This window comes from Alligator sinensis, unplaced genomic scaffold (assembly GCF_000455745.1).
Source record: "Alligator sinensis unplaced genomic scaffold, ASM45574v1 scaffold320_1, whole genome shotgun sequence".
Taxonomy (NCBI): Eukaryota; Metazoa; Chordata; order Crocodylia; family Alligatoridae; genus Alligator; species Alligator sinensis.
The window spans coordinates 118,687-127,872 of NW_005842249.1; the positions used below are offsets into that span (position 1 = coordinate 118,687).

General features: G+C 40.5%; 1 protein-coding gene across 1 annotated transcript; it reads left to right on the forward strand.

The window, feature by feature from the left end:
- Nucleotides 1-2: 2 nt before the first annotated feature.
- Nucleotides 3-8,712, forward strand: SMIM19 (small integral membrane protein 19; the record flags this gene model as incomplete). The annotated part of the gene is made up of 3 exons (XM_025208729.1): nt 3-19; nt 3,004-3,128; nt 6,826-8,712. Coding segments are annotated over 3 exons (207 nt in total), but the record flags the coding sequence as incomplete, so codon positions are not given.
- Between the last annotated feature and the right edge of the window lie 474 nt (nt 8,713-9,186).

Genomic DNA, 9,186 nt, shown 5'->3' on the forward strand with positions numbered 1-9,186 from the left:
TGCTCGTCTACGCCCGCAGGTCAGCGGCGCGCGCCCGGGGCCACGCCACGGATAGAGTTGGTAGGGGTGACGTCATGGCCATGACGTAGGGGTGCCACGTGGCTTCGAGGGCACGGTGTTTTTCTCAGGCTGGGGTGCCCAGAGTGCAGGCGGTGCTGGTGCCCAGCCTGCTCCTCCAGGCCCAGCGGGGTGGGTGCCATATGCGCTGTGGGCCCCAAGCAGCACAACGGTGCATGGCTGTTCTGGGGCTGTGCTATGCATGGAGGCAGCTCTGGGAGCTGAAGAGAGCAAGATGCCCCTGGCTGCACCCCATGTGCTGCCTGTGGGTCAACACCGAGCCCTGCAGGCCGCTCTTGGACACCAGATCCATACTGTGGGTCATTTTCAGTGCCCCTAAAGTTTGACAAGCTTTTGGATTCAAGACCTTCATCAGGTCTCTGAAGTAAACTGCCTTCTGTTGGAAAGCTTGTCTGACTCTGACCCACTTAACAGCTGCTTCAATAAAAGATCTCACCCAAAGGTAGCGTTTCTGAACCTGTGGGTCATGACCCAGAAGTGGGTGGCAAGAATATATGAAAGGGTCGCAAACGAACTTTAAAAATGGATTCTCCTTTAAAGGAGAAAAAAGTGAGAAGCCATGGGTTTTTCCTTGCAGGCTGGAAGAGTCCAGCCTGCAAGGGGCTGTTTTCCCTCCCCCCATCTCTCCCCCTGCCCACACACTGGGGGTAGGGGGTAGCGGGTTGGGAGCAAGGGGCACTGGGTCAGGACTGGCCATTGATGTTTACAAATGGGTCCTGGTAGAAAAAAGGTTGAGAACTGCTGCCCGAAGGGATCCTCGCTTCCTGGAGACTTCAGGTGCCATTTGAAAAAAACCCCAAAACATGTGTTCCAAGCGTGGCGGTTATTTCATCTAACGTTCATGGACTTGACTTGCCAGGTGCTATTGAGTACCGTACTCTACATGCCTTGAAATCAAAGTACTAAGAAATGATACTGAGTTATTTAAGGACAAATGAAAACTAAACATCCTTTTTTTTTTTACAAAAAGTGTGGGTTTTTTTTTTTTAATTCTTCAAAGGAAAAAAAATCTTGTTTGCAATGCTATTAAACAGTTCACTAATGTGAAGTAAATAAACAGAAGAAAACATCTTGCTCTTCATGTTCACTCTGCATTTCGACATTTAGATTCAGAATCTGGCTCTGTTTTAGCTAATATGGCATTAAGCATTTTATACTGCATTACAGCTTGGCTCACTTTCTGTGCTCCTAACCTGTTTCTTAGTTTATTCTGGATTAAACTAAAATTCAAGAAAACATTTTCAGCCATTTCAGTAGATACCATATGTACCTGCAAACACATCCGAAATTTAACGAACTTCAGGTCCAAGTATATTTTTTTAAGTTGAGTCCACCATGTTGCTGGTTTTACATTCACTGTTAATCTCTGAGAAGAACCATTTAGGGTAGGAACTTTAATGTGCCTAGTACTGAATTGTTTGGGACAAAAAGTTAGGATCAATTTTTAGCGCCTTTCTGTTCTGTACTTGTTTCCTCCCATTGATTGTGAATGAAGCACATAAGGTAGGAAGTGAGTCACAGTCATTAAATCTAAATTTGAACAGCTTTGCACGTGGTTTCAGATTTTCACTGTAAGTAGCCACTTGTGTATTATATATGCAGTTTTGGTATCCTCACCCTGGAGTTAATCAAGAGCAATTGCTGTTGATTTTAGCTGCAGGTACAGATGCTTTGCCTCTTGTATAGCTCTTTGTACATCAGTGATGTCTCAAATGTCACACTTGTGTTCAGGAAAGCTTATTTGAGTAGATGTGATATCTTTTATTAGACCAACTGAGTTTTTAGAAAAAAATTCTTGGCAAGCTTTCGGGCGCAGTCACCCTTCTTCAGGCATGGGGAGTCTCTGCTGTTCTGAGACTCCAAGAAATGCAAGAAGCTGAAAGTGTGGCAGCATGTCATTGAAAATGTAAAAAGCAGAATTAGAAAGACAAAAGGTGAGGCAGAGTTGGGGGAGGTGGAGGGGGAAAAGAGCAGGGGAAAAAAGGCTGAAGGGAGACAGCACAGTGATAGAATACAAGGCTGAAGGGAGATGGTGTCCCAGATACTGTTTCCCTCCAGCCTTTTTCCCTGCTCTCTTCCCCCTTTCCCCCCTCTCTCTGCTTCTACTCTCTGCCTCACCTTTTGTATTTTTAATTCTACCTCTTACATTTTCACTGACATCCTGCCACACTTTCAGCTACTTACATTTCTTGGAGTCTCAGAACAGCAGAGACTCCCTATGCCTGAAGAAGGGTAACTGTGCCCGAAAGCTTGCCAAGAATTTTTTTCCAACTACTCAGTTGGTCTAATAAAAGATATCAATCACATCTACTCAAAGAACTTTGCCTGCCTATGCCTAGACCAACATAGTTACAACCAAAACCCCAGCACTCGTGTTCTACGTTTTTCTCATAAAACTCCGTATTTCAGAAAAGATTTAAAGTATGCCGCTTAGTTATTCCACCTTGTTTCTCCTGGCACTAGGGACAAAACAGAACGCTTTCAGTTGTTGAGGTGGCTTTTTGTAGTATGCTGGTTTTGGAAGCATTTCTGAACTTCTGTCCTTCAATAGATCACTTGAACAACAAACTTCATGGAGCCAGTTTAAAGCAGGTTAGACTGGCTTTGTCTAGCTGTAAGCCCTGAACTGGTCAAAAAAAAAAAAGTTTTCTGCCAACACTAGTTTGGAGGAGGAGCTGGAGATTATAGAACTAACCAACAATGCCCATATTTCTTCTGGGAGGGCTACTGACTAGTTTTTGATAGCATGTGAGCCTTCCTAAGACGCCCTTAAATCAATGTCCTTTTCTGTGTGTAATGTAGTATGATCAAGGTAATCAAAATAGGGTCATTTATTTATAAAAACACTTGTTGGTGGGAGATGGTATCTGGATTACTTGTACCTACTTGTCATGCATGTTATTTATTTTCTTCTTTATATGTTAGGAATAAAAGGAAAATCATGCGAATATTTACACTGCCTCCTGCAGCAGAGATGCCAACAGAGCCAAACTTTTACGACAGCATGAAAAAAATCCGCTTAAGGCAGCAGTTAGAGATGTATTCTATAGGTAAGTTTGTGCTGTGTCCTCTTGAGATGTGCATATTCCTAAGCAATCATGGAAACTGTATAACTGTATCTTTTTCAAGTACATGAAATGCTTGGATATTTTAACTGTTTAAATCGCAGAATTAAATCAGAATTTTCTGTCAGTGGTGTGCCATGTTAGTCAAGGCAGTTCTGTAGTATTAGTAAATAGAAATCACAGGAGGTATAAGGGTCCAAGTCTTTCCTCAGCAAGGTATAACTCTTATAGAAAGCTGTGATCCTGCAGCATGAGACTTGTAGTGCAAATCAGTCCAAGTGGGTTGAGTTGCTTGAAAGAGCTTAAGGAAGTGTGGAATTAGAATCTCTGTTTATGGACATTATGTTAGTAGTAAGGTGGTGAATCTAACCTGGCAACTAAAAATAGATTGTCAGGCCAGAGGGGGCCAACTAGATCATCTAGTCAGACATCCAAGCACTAACATTCACCAGAAGTACCTATAAAGAACTCTAGAGAGAATTTTTCATAAATTCCCCAGAACTGGCCTATCTGCCTCTGTCCCCACTACAGTTAAAGGGAGTATTAACATATATTGATAAGAATTGATATTGTAATAAAGAATAAGAATCTTTCCCTGATCAGGTAGTACATAGAAGAACACTGATTTTGCCATGAAGTATCAACAGTAAATTCCTCTCATATTACAAAGTATCCATTGAAGTAAAATTGATAAGAAGCCAGGCTTGTGCCTTCTACCTCTGCACTGGTGGTTAGGAGGAGGTATAGGGCTGTTTTCTCCCAGATCCTGTTGTGCCATGAAATGAACATGTGCCAAGAGAGCCCACCATGTATTTTCCAGTGCACAGTGGATGGACAGGTTCATATTTCCCATGTAAAGATGCCCTGCTGGCATAGGATTTGTTAGCGTCCCATAGAGTATAACTTGGCAGGAAAGAATGTGATCACAGACTGGCTTAACTGACTTTGTAGTAGACTGTTTACTGGCAGGTATCCCCTAAATTAAGGAGAGGGCTTATCACCATCTGTTCTTCTGTGATTAACAAGGTTAGTTGGATCTCTTATAACAACTCCCTTACTCTGATCTTTCATTTTATGAGAAATGACTGAAGAGGCTTCTTTAAAAGCAATGGGGTCAGGTTACTCTGGTGTGCATTTATTCAGATATCATGAGAACTGTCCAGGGTCACATGTTAAAAGGCCAAGTCCTATACATTGTCTGCATTGTCTGGAATTTCATCTTTAGTGGCTGAGTCTGGAAACTGTATTCTCCAGTCTTAGGACATGGACAAATGAACAAAGGGTTGAGGGCAAAGGAACTTCTCATGTGTCAGTTGCTCTGTGGTAACTATTTCATGTCTACTGCAGTGACTGAAAAAGCTGCACCATGAACAATTCTTCCCCTTCCCCCAAATGAAACAGAACTAGCTTCCATATACCATGGAACAGGAAGGGATGCACAAACCAGCTGACATGCATTAAGTTCAGTTTATCCCCCAGTTTGTTCTTGTCCATATCCTTACTTAAGCCTGTTATTGATTGGTGCAGGTGTCAGATGTTAAAATGGTTTCCAATTATTTATCAGGATGTGTAGGAAGATTTTGTTATACTTGGATCACAGCTGTTGCCTCATGTAGATACTTGTTGAGTCTAGTCCACCCACAGATAGATGTCACCCAGTCTAATATCCTGCTTGTATATTGAGCTGATATAGACTGGACATGACAACTCTCTGAACCAATCAGTAACTTTCCTGTTTCCTGCTCTTGCATTTTGGAACAGACTCAAATATAGACAGACTCTTCTCTGGTCTTTTGTTAAGTAAGAAATGATGGAATAATTTCATGGTTGGAGTAGGTTTTTTATTGGGCTTCTGGTGGTGACTTATGTATAGGTACTTGACCAGCAACTTGGTGCTAGAAAATTTGCAACTCACATTTTTTTTTTGCTTTGTGTTAGTCCTTTTGCTGCCTCATTTTCCTTGCACAGAGGTATCTTTGAACTTCATAGGTTTTAATAGTGAAATTATTTTATAATGGTACTGTTCATGATGCAGGGAATATGTCTCTTTAGGCTGTCTTCTCATGAGGTGTAAATAATAAATCCTTCTGTGATTGTAGGTTGAAATTCCATGCTTCCCTGGTAGCTGGAGGCACCAGGAAGCCCTTAGGCTGGGAGCTAACAGCCCTAGAAACCTCTTAGTTTTGGGGAGTTCCCAGGTTGGTTTAAGTTGAAAATACAAAGCTCAAGAGGGTGTGTGACATTTTACACTTTCTGTAAAGGATTTTTATTAGAGGAGTTTTTTCTTAGAGGAATAGCTTTTGGTTCACCTTACCAGGCACACTTTGACCACGTGGCTATTATGTGTTAGTTTATATTTACAAATGCCACCTGCAAAACTATACCATGTGCACACTAGAGTATAGTTAGAGTTGTGGGAATCATACCCTTGAATGATTTCCTTGTAACTGATATAAACTGACACCAAGAGCCTTGCCAGAATGTTCTGTAACTGGTCCAGCTAACTCCACCACATAGTCAGTCTTCATTTTACAAAACTGAAGGAATGAAATAACCACCTTCCTTTTGATTACTATGTAAGGCAGATGCGATTTGGGGCACTGAGTCTGGTGAAGGTATAAGCAACATCATCAAAAGAGAAAATGCCTGCAAGAAAAATATTTATAGAAATACTCATTGGGAGAAACTTGAATAATGGCATTAAGCTCTTGTGGATCTCACAAGACAAAACCTTTTGGGGTAATAGATACAGGTTTCAGCTGGTATTCAGCTGCAGGTGGTGGTAGCATTTGCTTTTAAATGTGTCCAGCAAAGTTACTTCAGCATAAACCAGCTTGGTTTTGTTTCTTACCATCAGGTTTTACTAGCGCTGTCTTTCCTTTTGAAGAAAAAGGGTAATTGCTAGAAATCTGATAATATCCTTTCTCCTCCTTGAATCTGATAATATCCTTTCTCCTCCTTGGCCACTTCTCTGCCTGATGGATCTCAGGATAAACCTCAAATGTTTCCCCACCTATTTAGAGGGAATAAGTCTTCCTTCTAAACGTCTTCCCGACTGCTTTCTTAGTTTCCAGATCTCATGAGATGGATTATGCACTCAGTTCTCCCACCAATTTCTGAAGCTACAGGCATAGCTCTCTAAAAACGAAGGCTGAGAAATTTCCTTCATTGTCACAATCCTCACGCTAACAGGTGCTTGAAACTTAGAAATATATTTTCTAGTTCATAACAATTTTTTGCTAATATTTTCTCTCTTAGTCCCTAGCACTTTTTGTTTGACTAGATCTTTTAAGGAAAGAATGAACTGCCTGTAATTCGTTTCCAGCAGTGTAAGTTGTAATAGATTCAGGCATATCTGCTTTTCTTTCCAGCAGTGCTAGATTCATATTTGCATCCCTCACTTAAACCTTCAGTTCAAAAAGAAACTGATGGCACTGACAGTTTTTCTACTTAATTTGATGAGATATAGTGAAACACTTGATTCTGTTCAAGTAGGGGTAGTTGAGGTTTCAAAAAGTTATGAATTGGAAATGGCTATTTTTTATTGTAATAGCAGACCAAGGTAGGTCTCTTACCAGAGGTGCATTCTTCCTATTAAACCCACCTTCCTAGTGATCGCTGTGCTTCAACAGGCTGTATGTTAATAACATTTAATGGCATTGATTTCTGTTCTCTTTTCCAGCAAGAAAGTATGACCAGCAGCAACCACAGAAACAGACTGACAGTGTACAGCTCTCAGTGGAATGAAGTTTGAGATGACAAGAACTCAAGCAGTATTGACAGTAGAGTCAGTAAAGAGTAATTTTCAAATCAGAACTAGGCAAGTTTTATTGAATCCATCCTCTCTAATGGTCATTCATTGGGAAGGCAGGCAGCACCTCTGTGCTTGGAAATCATTGCTTATTTTTCCTCACCTGAGCATCACTGACTCCTTCTGACAGGGAACACAGTTGTAGCAGAACACTTGCAATCAATGCAGTTGTGCTGCTGGGGTCACAGAGTACACCTGAGGTTGAACAGCTCTTGAGAGCTGGAGACAACATAATTGGAGAAAAGATTTGGATCTCCAGTTGTTCGTGGCAAGCATTAAATACAGTATTGTATCTTTGATGTTGAAGCCTTAGTGAGATCTAAGAAAAGATCTTGAACACAATAGTTGGGTGTCCAAAAGATGCTGTACTAGAATGTTGTAGAAAAGATGATAATTTAATGTGATGAATTTCATATTTAAGGAGTTTTACTAAAAAATCTGTGAACATTTAGATAATAGAACCACCAGCAATCAAAATATGGTGTGCCCGTAGTGGGTGCCAAACTTGCTAGCACTTTTGATTAATTGCAAAACCAGTGAATGAGTGGAATGCAGTAGAGATGAACCCTTCATTCTTGGTAAAGCATTTGAATGACAAGAAATATTACTTGAAAATATCCATTAGCGTGGCTGCACATAATGTTACGGAAGTTCAGCTGGCGGAAAGATTATGAACTAATGATAAATAACAATTTATAGAGTTGAGAGCAGATGTCTAGAATATCTAATTATCACTTATCTTTCATTGTTCTTGGAGAGAAGGCAAACAACATCTTACTTCACAAAACTCAATTTAGAATTGAATATGATTTTCATGTTTTAAAATTTAACTGAGTTTAACAAACTGAGTTGGCAGTGACCTCTCTATGTCCCTTGAACTGTTGTCCTGCGTTTTGTCTCATATGCTAAGTTTCTCTGTATAGCAGTGCATCTTGGGCCCAGATGCTGTGCTAAGCACAGTAGGAGACCACAAGCCAAGTTGGTTGTAGCTTCCAGATTCTCAGGTGAGCTCTGCTATTCTGGACTAAATTAGATCAGTTGAGGGTTTGTTCTAAACTCTTATCAGCTGGTAAACTCCAGGAAGTAGTCTACTGGAGTATAATAGCACATGATAGAGAAGCTTGTTAAACCAGTCTGCCAGGCAAAGAGGATGCATTCTTTGCCAGGGACAGTTCTCAGATGGCAGAGTCTGTCAGCTTTTAGTCCAAATGTTCCATAGGATCAAGCCAGAAAATGTAGTACTTTAAAGACGAGTGCCATATGGTATAGTTGTAAAAATTAAAGTACGTAAAGGTAGAAAATAATATAAAGTGGCTAAGAAATACAAGGAGAAAATATTTTGTGAGGAAAAATGCATCCTAGTACAAGTGAAGAATAAGAATATGTAGAGGCGGTAGAAGAAAGCTGTTAAGCAGTAATGCTGAGAGATCCAAGTATGATAGCAACATACATCCAAACTTTTTTTTTTTAGTGTAGTACAGAAATAGAAGTAGAAAAACTAGTAGGTTTAGATATCTGAGAATTGCACAGATGAAAATGACCTAGTCTGGTCTAAATTTGTACTTGAAAGAGCCACCACCTGAGATTAGCATCACTTTCTTTGGAAGACCCTTCCATAATAATCTCATGTTGGGGAGCATTTCTTGAAGGGCTTCTTTTTCCACCCTTGCTTACGTTTCCTGGTATTAAATTATGCCAGGGCATCTGAAATGTTTTTCTTTGGTATTGAATCATAAAATAAATAGTACATTAAAACTGCATTAGGCTGAAGAGCTATATTTGTTGTTTCTTCTCCCTCCTCCCCCCCCAATCTTGTCCTCTCCTAAGGACTTGTTTAAAAAAAACAAGTCCTGTAATTTACATGCTTCTCCTCAAACTTTTGTGGAAACAGTGTAAGGTGTATGTATACTTGTCTCCATCACTGTGGTTGCCCCTCAGGAAGGAGCGTGGAGCTATGAAGTTGTAGTTCTTGTTTCACTTCTCAACTGGCAGTAATTCTCTGTATTGCATGACCCTTCTTGACCAAGTCCTCATATTTTTACAGTTTTTTACACACGTGACAACTAAGGAGCATACCATTTTCACAATCTCATTCCTAGCTGCACCAAAAATAAAATATGGGACTCTTACTATGATAGGCTGCAGCCAGTAAATGAGACTGGGTTCTATCAGGAAGATCAGGGCAAATTATGTACCTGGCAGTGCTCTCAGAGCTAACCTTACATAAGCAGT